Source organism: Phyllostomus discolor, chromosome 4 (genome assembly GCF_004126475.2).
Source record: "Phyllostomus discolor isolate MPI-MPIP mPhyDis1 chromosome 4, mPhyDis1.pri.v3, whole genome shotgun sequence".
Classification (NCBI taxonomy): Eukaryota; Metazoa; Chordata; class Mammalia; order Chiroptera; family Phyllostomidae; genus Phyllostomus; species Phyllostomus discolor.
The window spans coordinates 95,871,346-95,889,439 of NC_040906.2; the positions used below are offsets into that span (position 1 = coordinate 95,871,346).

At 35.5% G+C, this 18,094-nt stretch overlaps 1 protein-coding gene across 3 annotated transcripts in view; it reads left to right on the forward strand.

Annotated features, from left to right (window-relative positions):
• The first annotated feature begins 802 nt into the window (after positions 1–802).
• SLC35F5 (solute carrier family 35 member F5) overlaps positions 803–18,094 on the forward strand; it is a 42,511-nt gene continuing 25,219 nt past the window's right edge. Inside the window, exons 1-7 of one of the 3 annotated variants that reach the window (XM_028509218.2) lie at positions 803–1,192; positions 1,974–2,064; positions 2,213–2,354; positions 7,277–7,420; positions 8,318–8,380; positions 10,377–10,458; positions 11,244–11,434. In XM_028509218.2, coding sequence (XP_028365019.1) covers positions 1,153–1,192; positions 1,974–2,064; positions 2,213–2,354; positions 7,277–7,420; positions 8,318–8,380; positions 10,377–10,458; positions 11,244–11,434 — 753 coding nt within the window. In that variant the 5' untranslated portion in view covers positions 803–1,152. Of the gene's footprint in view, positions 1,193–1,955; positions 2,065–2,212; positions 2,355–7,276; positions 7,421–8,317; positions 8,381–10,376; positions 10,459–11,243; positions 11,435–18,094 lie in introns of all 3 variants that reach the window. The other 2 variants (XM_036023645.1, XM_036023646.1) reach the window with 2 other exon arrangements.

Here is an 18,094-nt window from a genome sequence, read left to right on the forward strand (position 1 = left end):
CCATCGGTATGGTTTTGTCATTTGAAAGTGTATTTAATTTCAGAAAAACAAGATTTGAAAGGTAAGAAATGCACTCTAAGAAAACTTAATTTCTTCCCATCATCTTATAAAGATGTTACAAATGGTTAAGTTATTGGACCTTATTATCTCGTATTTGTTTTCTAAATACAAATCAGGACATTGGCCAAGCTTTTTTTCTTATGGGATAGTCAAAAGTTGGTTAAGAAAAATCTATAGTTTAATAATTCCTATCATTTGTGGAGTTCTTACTATGTGCCATGAATTATTCACATTTGTACACATGTAATCTTGGCATACATACAAAAAATACATGAATCAGGTATTATCATTACACTCACTTCACAGATGAGGAAACTGTGGGCCAGGGAGGTGAAAAAAGAGCTTGCTTTATAGGCATGCAGCTTCTTACTCCATGAGCTGGGATCTAGCTCACAATACAAAAGGTTCCAGAAAGCAAAAATCTCCCAAGCCACTTTGCATTTAGGTCCTGAAATAAAGGGATATGGAGTTTCGCAGCAGAACTTTGTAAGAAATATAGTTGCTAGCTCTTGTTCTAGTGCATGGTCAACGGGGATCTCAGCCACTTCCTGTGTCCTAAGCTCCGCCCAGCCACCCATGCCCTCTCGCTTCCGTCTTTCTTCTACCAGGTCCTGGTCTATTTCTTCTTAACTCCGCCCCTCCCCAGCACCTTCGTCATCGCAGAGTCCCCCCGCTCTGTTCCCAGAGCTGGCAAGGAAGCCGAATCATCCAGAAGCCACACCCCCAGAGGTCGGCCTTGGTGTCGTGGTGACGTAACCCTTGCACCGTGGCCATTGGGCCGGGGGCGGGCCGTAGGGCTGGCAGGCCTGCTGGGGGTGGGGCCGCCTCCAGGGTCCGGCTCCAGGGTCCGGTTCCCGGGTCCAGCACCCGACCTCCGCGGCCATCGCATCCTGCGCGGTTCCCTCCCCTCACTGGCTGCCGCCCTCCCGGGCTGAGTGGAGCTGGGTGCTGTCGGCAGCCTCGCCCAGAAGGGCACTGCGGCTTCAGGGGCTGGGCCTCCAGAGCAGGACAATGTCAGGCTCCACAACAGCTCTCTGAGTCCGAGGCCGCGGCCGTGGCGCTGTGAGGCGGCAGGGCCAGCCAGGTCTGCTCATGGTGCCACCACGAAGCCATCGTGGGGCAGGAAGGCCAGGTACGTAGGCAGAGGAGGGCCCCCGAAATCAACCAACCAGAGCCAAAACTGGGTGGGACGGAGTGGCCGCCAACAGCCCCACACCCAGCCCTTGGTGACAGCCACAGTACCTAGACCAAAATGGTAACGGTCTGTAGGGGCGGAGTGTGGGGGAAGCTGACCCGGGGGCTTGCGAGTCTGGTCCAGACTCTGGCAGTTGAAGAAGTACTCCTGCACCGCTGCTTCAGGACTTTAACTCACTCCCCGGGGAGGCGTCACTGGCTTCACGGTTTTTTTCCTCCAAAAAAAGAGGAGGATTCCCTTTAACAGCTGTTTCCTCACTGCTCTCGTGAATTGCGATTTCGGTCTAAAATATCTAGATATAGTTAGAGACAGGGGTGGGTGGAGGAGGGTGTAGGATCTTTTCCCTTTGCCACGTTGAAAACGTACCCCCAAGACTCAGAACAAATTACTCAGTCGAACCCCACTTGAGATGAGGGACAGAAAAGACACTTAGAAATAGCCGCGTGTCTAGACACTGTGGGGGGGATGGATTCCTCTGGAGAGAGGCGAATGGAGTTCTGTATTTTCCAGTAGTTAGTTAGTTTTATATATGCAGTTTGTGGAATATTGCTTTTTTCCCCTTCTGTACCATGTACTTCTCTGAATGTAATTTGAAGTCTAGAGCGTACTGTCAGTTATGCTTAACACACTTTAGTATTGTTCTTTCACTTGCGTTCATGTTAAAAATGAATAAAAAAGATGTGATGAATCTTATTTTAAACTCTTCACCTCCAATTAGGTTCGTTGAGTTCTTCACCTCCGTTTAGACACAGATCTGCCAAGTTTTCAGGCATTACCCTTGAAGATCTCAGAAAGGCCTTTAAAACAAGGTAAATTCTACACCTTTTAATTATATTATGTGACTTTCAAACCTAATTTGTTTGCTAATTAGCTAACAAATGTCAGATATCTCTGTTATACTAATTTTCTCATTTTTATGGTGATTTTTTAAAATCTTCTCTGTTTTCTAAAAAACAGACTGCAAATGGTGTGTGTATTTATCATGAACCGAATGAACTCTCAGAGCAATGGTTTCACTCAGCGCAGGCGAATGGCTCTTGGGATTGTGATTCTCCTACTTGTTGATGTGATATGGGTCGCATCCTCAGAACTTACTTCGGTATGTAGCCCTTGGCTTGGAATGATGTTGCATTATAATAATAACATTCCTATTAATCTATGGTATCTCTAGTCACTACTGTCTTTCATGGTACTTAAAGCAGTATTTTGAATATTGTTGAATTATTTATGTTTTCTTTGGTACTGGATTAGTGTCAATTTGTTGAAACTGAAAGGATATTGCTTGTTGTTTCCAACAGTTTTCTTGTATCTTTTAGGGGTAGTTATTTAGAAAGTAAGTATATACATATTTTCTTTATATTGGGAGATGTTCCTGTTTTTTCTTTTTTTCCTAAATTCAGTTTCATTCTCTATAAATACTATTTTCTAGAAGAACAACCATCTAGGCTCAAAACCATTTGTCCATTTAGTAGAAAGTAAGAATTCTTTTGGACAAAGTAAAAGTGACCAGAGTGTTCATGTACAGGTCACTATTGTGCACATGCATGATTGCATACACACTTTCTGTGTACTGACTCAAACATTATTGTAAAAGTACAGTGAATGCCTTTAATTAAATTTTCTGTTGTCTTTGTTGATGACCTATTGTGGTATTTTGAATTAACAACTCAGGTTTTCTTTCTACTTCTGTAGTTACCTTTTTCTTTTTGTTTAATGATTCCTATAAAAAGAAAAGCACTTTTAATTTCATAAATTACTTCATTTAAACTTAGGGTTAATATGTAAAAGTAAACTAGCATTTATAAAATGGCCTTAATTGTTAAAAGAAAACTGCTGGTCATCTCATAGCATAGCTAAGTAAACAGTTGGCATTGACATTGTACCAATGCAGAAATAAATATTTAGTCCTTTTGGAATTAGGCTCTGGAATACAATAGGCCATTTATTTTTAACTCTTTTGTAAGCTTTAACACTTCTATAACCCTTTTTTTTAGATATATATTCTGTGGTGTAAACAAAAATAAATCTCTTTAATGCTGACAGAAAAACGCTGACAGCAAAGAAAAAAAAACTTGTCCCTATTTTTTTAAAAAGTAAAATCTATTATTCAGAGGATATTTTATAATTTCATTATCCAATAGCACATGTAATGTGTCTAATTCTCCAGCCAAATATACTTATCAAACTTTTGAGATTAATTGTATATTTCAAAAAAAAAATCAACCTTTCCATTATGGAAAATATATACTATATACAAAGTAGAGAGAGTAGTATAATGAATTTTTAAATGCCTATCACAACAATTACCAATTTTGCCAATCTTATTAACCCTTCCCCATTTTTTTCCTGGAGTATTTGAAAGCAAATTCTAGCTAGTTGTAATTTCATGTAAAAATTTCTTCATATTCATCTCAAACTGAAAAGGACTTTTAATTTTTTAAAATATAATCATCCATTACCATACCTAACAAGAGTAATTATAATTTCTTAAATATGGTTATCTAGTCCATACTTAAATTTCTTTGATTGTGTTAAGGATATCTTTAGTTTAAGATCTAAAAAAGATCATACACTCCATTTGTTATAACTTTTTAAAAAGACTTTATTTATTTTTAGAGAGAGGGGAGTGGAGGGAGAAAAAGAGGGAGGGAAATGTCAATGTGTGGTTGCCTCTTGCCTACCCTCACCTGGGGACCTGGCCTGTAGCCCAGGCATGTGTCTTGACTGGGAACTGAACCAGTGACCCTTTGGTCCTCAGGTCAGCAGTCAGTCCACTGAGCCACACCAGCCAGGGCCACTTGTTATAACTTTTAAGTCACTTTTATTATTCCCCTGCCCTGGTGCCCCCCTCACTTTTATGCCATTGATTTGTTAGAGAAATGATATCATTTTTCCTGTGGGATAGACCACACTGTCTTAGTCTATTTGAGGTGCTTCAGCAAGACTGCCATAAACTGGGTGGCTCAAATAACATTTATTTCTCACAATTCTGGAGGCTGAAAAGTCCCAGATCAAGGCATAGGCTGATCCTATGTCTGGTGTAGAGCCTCTTGCTAGCTCTTAGATGGCAGCTTTCTCCTCATAAGGTGGAAGGGGTGGGAAACTTGGGATTCTCTTTTATGTGGCACTAGTCTTTTTCATGAGGCCTTTACCTACAGGCCCCACCTCCTAATACCACTACACTGAGGGTTAGTTGGGATTTGAACATACGAATTTTGGGGGAACCCAAACATTTAGTCCCTAGCACACACATTCTGGATTTGACTGATTGCTTCCTTGGAGTCTCATTCAACTTAATCACTTTTCTCTTTTATTTCTTGTACAGTAGAACCTTAGTTCTTGAACTTAATTCATTCCAAAAAGCTGATTGAGAAGCAATTTTTTCAAAAACTGAGTCATTTTTTCCATTACAAATAATGTATTAATTAATCTGTGCCAGACCTCCAAATGATTGTTTTAACTTTTCTTATATACAATACATATCAAATATACTATTTAATCTATAAATAAACACTTTAAAAACAAAAAGGACATGAAATATAAGTGAACATTTAACAAATAGGAAATGAAATGCTCAGTAAGAAGTGAAAATTTATGTACACACTAGAACTTACCTTTAATGTTGAAAGCTATTGATGACTGAATATGGAGTAAAAGGAGGGATGGAAGGCTTTTATTGTTTAGAAGAGGAGGCCCTTTCCATAAAAAATGTCAGATAGCTGTTTTTCTGGGGTTCTTTCTCTTTTTTTGTTTTTTGGTTTTTTGCTCTACTAGAACTTGCTTTGGGCTCACTGGGCTTCTCTACCTCACTAAAAACCTATCTAGTGATTGTTTTTGCCTGTGTTTTTTTATTGTTGTTCAAGTATAATTGTCTCCATTTTCACCCCACCATGCCCCCTCCCCGCACCCATCCTCATCTCCCACCCTCAAACCTACCCCTTTTGGCTTTGTCCATGTATCCTTCATACATGTTCCTCGATCCCCCCCCCCCACCCACCCCCCATTATCCCTCTCACCTCTCCTATCTGATCACTGTCAGTTTGTTCTTCATCTCAGTGTCTCTGGTTGTATTTTGCTTGCTTGTTTGTTTTGTTGATTAGGTTCCACTTAGAGGTTTAACACTTGCCTGAAGTAAAACATTGCATTGTCATTTAAAAAGTTTATGTTACCGTTTGCTATCTCCTTTTCAGGGTGATATTTCTCAATAAAACTTTGCATTTCTCTCCATTTCCCAAGCGTTTCCTTGATTAGTGAAATAGGAGTATCCTCCCTTTCTTGTTTTTCTGCCTTGTCACTTGCAAATTGAACAAATTAAGTTCAAGAACCGAGGTTCTCCTGTATCAGTCTATAAGTGTTGTCAGGTTAAGAACTGAAGTTTTATCCAACACACAAGACATTTTTTCCATGAGCAACTTGGTCAAGAACCAAAGTGTTGGAAATGGGAGGTGTTTGGAAACCAAGGTTTGACTGTCAAATGGTACCTAGAAATAAAGTCTTAATTTGATTCAGTTTCAGTATTTAGGAAAAAGAAGCCTTGATGGTCATCTGGGCACTTCCCTTCATATCACAACATGAGGCACATAACAGCTGCAAGTCTTACTTTGGGTGATGCCAATTTGAGAACTATAAAGTTCCTTACCAACCCGTAGGTAATAGTTGAATATCTTTGTGATTATTGCCCAGATAGAGTATTTCATTAGGAGTGGTGAAGTGGTGATTTTTCTCATGGTCATTCTTTAGCTGGAAAGGAATTCTTTAAGGAAAACTTTTCCACAACTACTCTTTGGTTATCCTGAAACATGGTTAAAATAGGAAATGTTATATACATCTTGATTCTTTTCTTCTATTTATTTGAGTAATGTTGCCTACTGAACTTTCAGTAGTAACCAGTGAGGGGTTTTTTGGGTATCATTATAAATTCATTGATTTTTATATAGTTGAGGTTTCAGACAATTTTAGTTATTTCTTTTGATGCTTAAACTGTCCTGTCTTTAACATCCCATTTGCTTTCTGGCACAAGACACCCCAGGCTTATCTGGTACATTCTACCTCATAGTTGGATGTAGTCATTTCTTCAATAACCTATGGTTTCTTATATGCAAAATGGTTCAGATTACTATATGGATTCTAGAGGTGCTCATTACTCCAAGGTTGTCATTTTTGGGGGTCTTTCAGTACATATAACTAGGAAAAAAATTTAAAGATTTTATTTCTTTATTTTTAGACAGAGGAAGGGAAGGAGAAGGAGAGGGAAGGGAAGGAGAGGAGAAGGAGAGGGAGAGAATACGTGGTTGCTTCTCACGTATTCACTACTAGGGACCTGGCCTGCAACCCAGGCATGTGCCCTGACTGAGAATCGAACCAGCAACTGTTTGGTTTGCAGCCCAGGGTTCAATCCACTGAACTATACCAGCCAGGGCAGAATTTTTTTTTTAGGAAAGAAAAAATAGTGAGTTCATACCAATTTCCAGTTTTGTGCAATTTCCTAATAACATTAAATTTCATGCAGTTTTCTTCATACAACATACTGTTTCACTGCCTTTTACTCTGTTTAGGCTAACTGTTCAAATAGCTGAAGAATAGCTTCTCTTAAAATTTCATAATCTCCATAATCTTCAAAATAGTCTGTCTCCCTTTGGTACTTCATGGCACCCTCCATACCCGTATCATGGTACTTAGAACATTATGCTCTGTACTCTCCATGTACGTATCTCCTTTCAGGAAAGCTTTTTTTTTCTTTATCCCCTAGTGTAAATACTGTTGCATAGTAAGTTTTCAGTAAATGTTGAAGAGAACTCTTTTTTCAAGTTGTTCCTGCTTTGTTTGGGTATATTATCCATTTTATGCAAAGCAAATACAATATTCAGAAATGAATCTAAAGTATTTTATAGTCCCTTTAGAGCTTTCCTTTCCAAATGAACTTCTAGAGTTAAAACAAGGTCATTTAATGACCTTGTTTTATTGGAGATAAGTAAAAGATTCAAAGTCATCTCATAATTTATGTAACTTTTTTCTCTACAGTATGTTTTTACTCAGTACAACAAACCATTCTTCAGCACCTTTGCAAAAACATCTATGTTTGTTTTGTACCTTTTGGGCTTTATTATTTGGAAGCCATGGAGACAACAGTGTACAAGAGGATTTCGAGGAAAGCATCCTGCTTTTGTGAGTTTTAAACTTTAAGTGCTTGTGGAAGAGAGGGTATATTTTTTCAGAGTTTAAAGATGTATTAGTTTCTTGAAGGGCAGCACAATTTTAAGTGCTTTGGTTAAGTGAGTGAATATAGCATGTTATAAGAAAAACCTACTTTTCTTCAAAATTTTAAATGTAGTCTTTTAATCACCTTGGTATCAGAATATCTTGTGAGAAATCATAGATACATAATCTCCTTTTTTTTTACCCCATGACATTCTCTGAGTTATTACAAATTTTTGAACTGGCCAAAATTAAAATTGATGTGGAGAAGATGATGAAAGCAAGGAATAAGAAGAATACCTGGATCTTTGATCTTTTACAGACTGGACAAGTATCATCTAATTGGTGTAAAGTTGATTGTAGAAGCAAAATCATTCCAGTTTTATATATTAAACTGAAAATAGCATATTGCAGGGCATGTTTCAGGTGTTTGGCTCATCAATCAAATTGTATTCGTTTAGTGATGTAACATGCTGATAGAAGTAGAAACTGAATTTTCAAAACTGAAGAATATAAAATTGTCTCTTGTATTCTTTTTTCCATTCTCTCTCTCCTTTCCCTACTAATCTGGAATGTTATAATAGTATTGTTTGAAAGGGGCATACATTTTGGAATTAGACTAACTTGGGTTTTAATCCTGTTTCTGTTACTTAGATGAAATCTCTCAGCCTCAATTTCTTTAAAATCAAGATGATAATACCTGCCTTGCTTGGTTGAATACTTGAAATTAGCTGCTATTATTATTAATAATAGTTATATTCTTATAGGTCTACTCTGGATTTTTGATTCTATTCTTTTGGGCTTTGACTAATACTAGTCCTACTTTATAACATGAGTTTAATTGACTTTTTGTCCTGTTATCAATAGTTTGCAGATGCTGAAGGTTATTTTGCTGCTTGCACAACAGATACAACTATGAATAGTTCTTTGGTAAGTGCTTCTTTTCTCGTCAGGAATGGAGCACATGGAATTGAGTCACAGTGAGAAGGACTGAAATAGCTTTGGTAACACCACAGCTATGTTAGAATATATACATAATATATATATATATATATATATATATATATATATATATATATCAATATTGGGTGCCCTCTGTGATTATTTTAGTTTGGTACTCCCTTTCCCTAGGGTTACTTTGGGCCAGAAAAGTAGCCACCTTGGGGGAGTGAGGGGAAGGGAAATAGATGAGTGAAAATGGTAAAGGACAGTCCATTGTCCTTTGTTTCTTGCCAATTCTGTCACTTAATGTTTATTATTATATGATTATCACTTAGAAACAAATATATTTGCTTGACACTGGGAATATAAAAGCAGATTTTTTCATTTATTCTGTCAATTTTTAAGAGTGCTTAAGCACTTGCTCTTGATTGTAGAAATCAGCTTATGCTCTAGAGTGCGAGAGCATATGTTTGGGAAGGAGGAGACAGATAATCAATAAGCCAATAAAGTAATTAATATATTAACTTATTTTGGGTATTTATAATCTTATTGGAGAGATAATATATCCAAATCTATTCTTTTTAGACCATCACTAAACCATCTCTTTTTAATGTATTTTTCAAAATGTAGTATTCTTCGAAGAATTTAAAAGTTACTCTAAAATTTAATACCAATTTATGAAGCACTAGCTGGGTGACCTTATTGACAGTACAGTTTTTTGTTTGTTTGGCTTCTAGAACTGCATTTTTATGCTAGGTAGGTTACCAGGTGCTTTGAAGAGTTTGTGAAGCTTGGAGGAAATGTCACATATTTTCTCTGGAATCTTAAGCATCAACAAGATTATTATCAGTTGTCTCTTTCATTGTAGAAGGCACAGCTGAGATGGCGGCCTACTCTTCTAACTAACTACTCTTCTAGTAATTTCTTGCTACTATCTGTAGGATGATATGTCATATTTTTCTAGGCCAAATGGTATAATGAAAAGTTCAATGTAACAAAGAGACTCTATTTCCAGGTTCTGTCATGTCTTCATTTACTGAATATTTCTCATTGGTGGAGTTCTATACTAGGATTTCATGGGGATATCAAAGATATATAACACAATGTTATGTCAATTTAAGAAACAGCCTAGTTGGAGAATTGTATCTTAAGTGTAGATCATCTGAAGAATATTTGCAAAAACAGTTGAGGAATTTAGAACCACTTGAAAATATAGACCTTTAGAATAAACCTGGCTTTAATTCTGTTGTCTACCAATGGGTTATTATATCTCAGCTTCTAGAAAAGTTACTTTAAAACACCATTTTATAAAGTTGTTAAAAGGGCTAATGAGAAATGTGTGTTTAACTGCTCTGGACTTGGTACTTGGTACTTGGTACATAATAAGAATTGGTAAGTGCTAGCTATTGTTTTCTTATCTATTAGTCCTATAAGTCTTCAGGAATTTTTGGTTTTAGTTGAATCTTAAGTGAAGAGGAATCATTTTGGCAAATATATTTATATACATATTATATAGGTGATTACATGTTCCTTGTCTCCCTTTTCCTTCAGACTACATGATAGCTGAAGACAGAGACTTTGTCTTTATGTACTTTTATATCCCCAGGACCTAGAATAGCACCCGGCATAGTGGGACTCAGTGTATATTTGTTAAAATAATGAATGAAAAGGAATGGGAGGTCATCTGTTAGTTGAGAGAGAGGTCGGCTTTTATGACATTTAAATGTGACCTGTCATAATGTACCAATGCTGTATTGTTATAAGCTTTAAACTGAGTTTTTTCTGTCATTGTCTCTGTGTGGATCACTTGAGTTTCACTTTTAAGTCTTGAAAATGTATATTGTGGAAATTACACTGTATAAACATGGGGATGTAAGGCCATGTTTTGGGTAGTATCTATGCCTACATATCATCCACTTAAATTTTAGCCAATATATCAGCTATAACATTTTTGTTTATATTTTTTTCTGTTTCTATATTCCAGAGTGAACCTCTGTATGTTCCTGTGAAATTTCATGATCTGCCCTGTGAAAAACCTGAGAACACAAGCATTGATACTGAAAAAAGTATGCAGAACTTAGAATTTCATATCTTAGAAATGGGTAGAAATTTTAGCTTCATTCAAGCCATCCCAAAACTTAGTGATTTTGAGATCACCTGGCAGTTCTTTTATTCCACGTGGTGTTGTTGGCTTGGTCAGTAGTCTTCCAGAAGTTTGACTGAAAGATGGCAATAATTTCCAAAAAGCAGAAATCTCTGTGCTTTCATTTATGTATAGATTATAGATATATAGATATAGATATAGATAATATAGATAGATATTTTTTTAAAGAGTATTCTCTTTGACCATGACATGAAAAAACTTTATAGTAAACTAGAGGAATTTTGCTGCTTCTGTGAATTGAGTAAAGAGCACCAGTCTCAACATTAGGCACAGTATTTATCTATACTGTTCTCTTGCAAGGAATGGACCTATAGAGGAATCTTATGCATGCTTGACTGAAAAGTAATTCTCATAAATTGAGTGTCTATGAGGAAGAATCCAAAGTTTTACTATAAATGCTAAAATAATAATCCTGAATTAGGCAGTTGTATATAGAAACCGTTACAGAAATACTGGTTTAGTATTGGTCTTACCTTAAGCCTTTAAAAGATTTTTATAGATTAAAACATTACTGTTTTGCATGAGCAAGCTGCCCAGATAATGCTCTAACTCTGGTTTTCTTTGACTCTTCAAGTCTGATCATAGATGGATTAAATAATATGCATTTATCAGTAAATTAAAACTTGTGACTTCTGTTGGATAGAAGGGGAAGCATTTATTAATTTGTACTATACTTTTTCTCCTAAGCTCCCAAAAAGTCTCGTGTAAGGTTCAGTAATATCATGGAGATTCGACAGCTTCCATCAAGCCACGCATTGGAGGCTAAGTTGTCTCGCATGTCTTATCCTACTGTGAAAGAACAAGAATCCTTACTCAAAACTGTGGGGAAACTTACTGCAACTCAAGTAGCAAAAATTAGCTTTTTTTTCTGCTTTGTGGTAGGTCTTCTTTTTATTATATGTTTGGAACTTGAATTTTAAGACAGTATACATACCAACTATACAATTGAAGTATAAGACCTTTAAGTTGCTTAATCATGACTTTAAACTCTGTTACCTGGCATCATTAGGGAATTAGAGTATTGAACTTAATAAATGCTTGCCATACCTCAAATAATTTAATAAATATTTTAACATTACAGCTACTCATATCTATTCAGAATTGGACCTTGCCTCATGGTCAGAGTAATGAATAGAGTTATTTACACTATATACAAAGGCTAGTAAATATCCAGATAAGAGTTTACTGTATATATTGATTTTTTCAAATAGCATTTTACAGTTTCATATTAAATTCATGTAAATATGGTTAAATATTTTAGCAAATACTCATAGTAAAAATGTTTATGGAATTTTTAGTGATTCTATAACTTCTCTTTAACGTAAAAACTGAAAATGTGCTTTAGATTTCATAAAGAATGATCATATAGTAAATAAAATATTATTTTGGGTTAAGCTGGAATTAGAGACTTGTCAAAGTTTGTAAAATCTCTGAAGTTTAGAAATTTTAAAAATATGTATACATATATATATATATTTTTAAGTAGCCTAATCCAATTTTATTTAGTATGAGCCTTTAGGATTTAAATTACCCTGAGCACTTTTAAACACTCAATAATGTAGTGCCATTGTCAATGTTATTAGCCTGATTATAAGGTTTTTACTTCACAATCTGCCTCTCATGCTTATTGCATTGCCTATTTTTCTCCATCCTCTGCCCGAATGACCTTTCTTTTAGTGATACAGTGATTAATTATAGTCACCAATACAAGTCAAAAAACCTTTTGGAATTGAAATATGATAATTATATATGTATTAAAATTAATTTAAAGGCTCATATATTTTGGTTTCACTGTTATGATTTCTTTTTGCTTATATAAATGAATGTAAAGCAAGACTAGGATTTGTATATAACCTAATTTTCAAAGGAAACTTGAGCTGAAACATAGTAAAAAGATTTATATAGTAAAAGTTAAAAAAAGTGGGGGGAGGTAAGAGCCAGATTAAATGGGTAATGTGTCTGTTGGGGGCGGGGGGTGGTTGGCCTGCGGAGGAAGCTGACTAGAGAATGGGATGACTGTATTAGGAATTTTGACTTGAAGGAAGAAAGCTGTTTCAGGTGAGCACACAGTTTATTTCTAGGCAAATTGGAAGGAAAGCAAAAAGGAAAACTTCCTGAGTCACACAACTTATTGTCTATTAAAAGGGAGTACCAGTCATGGGATAAAGTAAACTTTTTCCTAATTCAAAATTCTGAGAGAATGTACTGAGGCACTGTTCTGTGTAGCACATTCACAGATAGGTTTTTTAAAACATTGTGGTAAAATATGCATACTATAAAATTTACCATCTTAACCATTTTTAAGTGTACAGTTTGGTGGCATTAAGTACATTAACATTGTTATGCAGCCATCACCACCATCCACCTACAGCACATTTTTTTTGTCTTACGAAACAAACTCCATACCCATTAAATGGTAACACCCCTTTCCAACCTCCCCCATCCCCTGACAGCTACCATTCTACTTTCTGTGTCTATGAATTTGACTTCCCTACATACCTCATGTGTGTGTGTATGTGGAATGATACAGTATTTTTTTTCTTTTGTGACTAGCTTATTTCACTAAGCATAATGTCCTTGTATCATGTGTCAGAGTTCCCTTCCTTTTTGAGGATGACTAATATTCTGTTGCATGTACATACCACATTTTGTTTATTCATTTGTTGATATGTGCAAGGTTATTTCCACCTTTAAAAGTCTCTTTTAAAAAAATCAACCTTAAATAAGTTATAAGAGCAGAGAGGTATGATAGTTTTTAGTAAAGGCATTTCTGTAGAAAGTTGGAGTAATATAGTCCAAGTCTATAGCTTTTTTGGAAACCTTACTTAATGAAGTTATAAACTTAGATGAGGCCTAGAGCAGTATGGTTCAATAGAAATATAATGTCAGCCTCAAATGCAGGTGATATGTATTTTTAATTTTTCTAGTGGACAAGTTAAAAAAAGAAACAAGGAAAGTTAATTTTAATACTATATTTTTATGTAAACCACCATATAAAAATATTCAACATGTTAATATAAAAATTGAGGAGAGAATTTATTCTTTTTTGTACTAAAATTGTAAGCATTTCAATTTATATTTACTTTTATTTTTTATTTTTTATTTTATTTTAATCATTGTTTGAGTACATTTTTCTGTCCTTTACTCCCATTCCAGCCCACCCACCCATCCCTCCTCACCTCCCTCCCATTTCCACCCCCTTCCCCCCAGTTTTTGTCTATATGTCCTTTATATTTGTTCCTGTAAACCCTTCCCATTCTCCCCTGAAATTCCCTCCCCTCTCCCCTCTGGTCACTGTCAGCCTGTCCTCTATTTCAGTGTCAATTTATATTTAATTTTAATTTCAATAATTTCAATTTCAGTTTCTACTTTTTATTATTGTGGCAACATTGGTTAATAAGATTACGTAAGTTTCAAGTGTACATTTCTATGATACATGATCTGGATATTGCATTGTATACTCACCACCCACAGTCAGATTTTCTTTTCTCACCACATATTTGGCCCTCTTCTCCCTTTACTCCCTCAAGTCCCCTTCTCTCTGGCAACCATCATACTTGGTGGTTGTCTGTGTCTATGAATTCAGTTTTATATCCCACATATTAGTGAAATTGTATGCCTCTTAGCTTTTTCTGACTGACTTATTTTGCTTAGCATAATATCCTCAAGGTCCATCCATGTTGTTGTAAGTGGCAGTATTTCATCTTTTCTTATAGCTGAGTGGTACTCCATAGTCTATATATGTACCATATCTTCTTTATCTCTGGGCCAGTCCTCTGTGAAGGGCCCTTTGGTTGCCTCCATGCCTTAGCCACTGTGAATAATGCTGCAGTGAACATAGGGGTGCACATCTCTTTGTGAATAAATGTTTTTGAGATTTTAAGGTAGATAATCCAGAAGAGGAATTGCTGAGTCATATGGTAACTCTATTCTTATTTTTTGAGGAGCTGCCATACTGTTTTTCATAATGATTGTACCAGTTTACATTCCTAGCAATTAGTAAGGAAGGTTCCTTTCTCTCCACAACCTCTCCAACACTTGTTATTACCTGTCTTTTTTTATAATAGCCATTCTAACAGGCGTGAGGTGGTATCTCATTGTACTTTTGATTTGCATTTTCTTAATAGCTACTGAAGTTGAACATCTTTTCATAGATCTGTTGGCCATTTTATCTCTTCTTGGGAGAAGTGTCTGTTCAGGTCCTTTGTGACTATATTTTAATTGGACTATTTGTTTGGTATTGAGTTGTATAAGTTCTTTGTATACAATTCTGGATATTAACGCCTTGTAGGGGCTGTGGTTTACAAACCACATTATTATCTCATATTTGGTTGGTTGCCTTTTTGTTTTATTGGTGGTTTCTTTTGCTGTGCAAAAGCTTCTTAGTTTAATATAGTCCCATTCATTTATTTTTGCCTTTACTTCCCTTGCCTTTGGGGTCAAATCTGTAAAATGTTTTCTTTGACCAAGGTCCGTAAGTTTAGTACCCATGTTTTCTTCTATGCAATTTATAGTTTCAGATCATTTATTTAGGTCTTTGATCCATTAATTGGGATAAACTATAATCTAGTTTTTTTTTTTTTTTTTTTTGCATGTGGCATTCCAATTTTCTCAGCACCATTTATTGAAGAGGCTTTCTTTTCTTCATTGTGTATTTTGGCTTATTTGTTAAAAATTATTTGGCCATATACATGTGGGCTCTCAGTTCTGTCCCATTGGTCTGTGTATCTGTTTATCTGCTAATACTATCCTGTATTCATTATTGTAGCTCTGTAGTATAATTTGAGGTCAGGTAGTATGATGGCTCCAGCTTTGTTCTTTTTTCTCAGGATTGCTTTGGCTGTTTGGGGTCTTCTATGATTCCATGCAAATCTGCTGATATTTTTTTCTATTTATTTAAAAAATGACATTGGAATTTTGGTGGGGATTATATTAAATCTGTATATTGCTTTGGGTAATATGTTCATTCTAACTATGTTGACTCTTCTAATCCGTGAACATGGAATGTCTTTCCATTTCAGCATGTCTTTTTCATCTTTTAATAATGCTTTGTAGTTTTCAGTATATAAGTCCTACACATCCTCTGTTAAGTGTATTCCTAGGTTTTTTATTCTTTTTGTTGCAATTGCAAAAGGATTCTTTTTTCATTTCTTTTTCTGAAGTGTCATTTTAAGTATATAGGTAAGCAGTGGACTTTTGTACATTGATTTTTATATCCCACAATTTCATTGTATTTGTTTATTGTTTCTAATAGTTTTTTGGTGGAGTCCTCAGGGTTTTCTATATATAAAATCATGTTAAATGCAAGAGTGACACTTTTTCTTCTTCATTCTCAATTTGGATACCTTTTTTCTCTTTCTCTAGCCTGACTGATGTATCACTTGGTTAGGATTTCCAAAAGTATGCTGAGTGAGAGTGGTGAGAATGGGTATCCTTGTCTTGTTCCTGATTTTGGAGCTTTCAGCTTTTCACCATTGAATATGATATAGGCTGAGGGTTTGTCATATGTAGCCTTTATTATGTTGAGGTACTTTCCTATCTTACTGAGTGTTTTAAATATAAATGGATGTTGTATCTTATCAAATGCTTTTTCTGCATCTATTGATAAGATCATATTATTTTTATCCTTTGTTTGGTTAATGTGGTGTATTACATTGAACCATTTGCATATGTTGAACCATCCTTGTGCCCCTGGAATGAACCCCCCTCAATCATGTTGTATTATTTTTTAAATGTATTGTTGTATTTGATTTGCTAGTATCTTGTTTAGGATTTTTACACCTGTGTTCATTAGAGATATTGGTCTTTAGTTTTCCTTTTTTGTTATCCTTGACAGGCTTTGTTATCAGGATTATTTTGGCCTCATAAAATATGGTAGGAAGTATTGCCTCTTTAATTTTTTGGAAGTTTAAGAAGGATAGATATCAAGTCTTTATTGAATGTTAGGTAGAATTCACTAGTGAAGCCATCTGGTCCTGGTCTTTTTTGAGGGGGGTGAATTTTGATGGTTGTTTCAACTTCCCCATTGTTGATTGGTCTATTTAGAGTTTCTAGTTCTTCAGGATTCAGTCTTGGAAAGTTATATATTTCTAGGAACTTAACCATTTCTTGTGGGTTATTGAATTTGGTGGTATATACCCTTTCATAGTATGCTAGTGTGATCCTTTGTACTTCTGTGATCTCTGTGGTACTCCTTTCATTTCTGATTTTGTTTATATGAGTCTTTTTTCTTTTTTCCTTAGTCTAGCCAGAAGTTTGTCAATTTTATTGATCTTTTCGAAGAACCAGCTCTTGTATTAATTTTTTATGTAGTCTTTTTGTTCTCTATTTCATTGAATTCTGCTCTATTTTTTTTTCTTTTGACTTTGGGTTACTTTTGTTTTTCTTTTTCTAGTTCTTTAAGATGCCATGTTAGCTTGTTTACTTGGGATTTCTTTTGTTTTTTGAGATAGGCCTGTAATGATATAAACGTCCCTCTTATTACTGCTTTCACTGCATGCCAGAAGTTTTGATATGTCATATTGTCATTCTCATTTGTCTCTACATATCTTTTGATCTTACCTTTTATTTCTTCTCTGACCCAGTCATTTTTTAGTAGCATATTGTTTCATCTCCACATATTTTTGGGTTTCTTTACTTGCTTTTTGCAGTTGATTTCTAATTTCAAAGCATGTGGTCAGAGAAAATATGCTTACTATGATTTCAATCATCTTGAACTTGTTGAGGCCAGTTTTTTGACTGAACATATGACTCCTTGAGAATGTTCCATGTGCACTGGAGAAGAATGTATAATCTGATGTTCTGGAATGAAAGGCTCTAGAGATGTCAAGTATGTCCATTTGGTCTAACGCACAGGTGTCAAACACAAGGCCTGAGGGCCGAGTCCGGCCCTCCACTTTATATTATCCAGCCTGGCACCTTGTTTCTACCCTTCGGCAGTGCTGAGCTCTTGCTTAACTGTTAAGGAGTGGTTACATTTATACAGTCCTAAAATTACATTTTAGGTCTGATGTGTCACTTAAGGCCAGTATTTCTTTATTGGTTTTCTTTTTGAATGATCTATCTAGAACTGTCAGTACAGTATTAAAGTCCCCAACTATGATTGTGTTTTTGTCTGTTTCTCCCTTTAGTTCTGTGAGTAGTTGCTTTATATATTTCAGTGCTCCCTGATTGGGTGCATATACATTAAGAAGGTTATGTCTTCTTGATATGTTGTCTCCTTTATCATTATAAAATATCTATCTTTGTCTTTTATTACCCTTGTTATCTTGATATCTATTTTGTCAGATATAAGTGTGGCTACACCTGCTTTTCTGTGGATGTTATTTGTTTGGAGAATCATTTTCCACCTTTTTACTTTGAGTCTAACTTTGTCTTTGCAGCTTTGATGTGTCCCCTGAAGGCAGCATATGGTTGGGTTTTATTTTTGATCCAGTATGCTACTTTGTGATTCTTTACTGGTGAATTCAGTTCATTTACATTGAGGGTAATAATTGATGTATGAGGATTTTCTGTAGCCACTTTATCTTTTGTTTTCT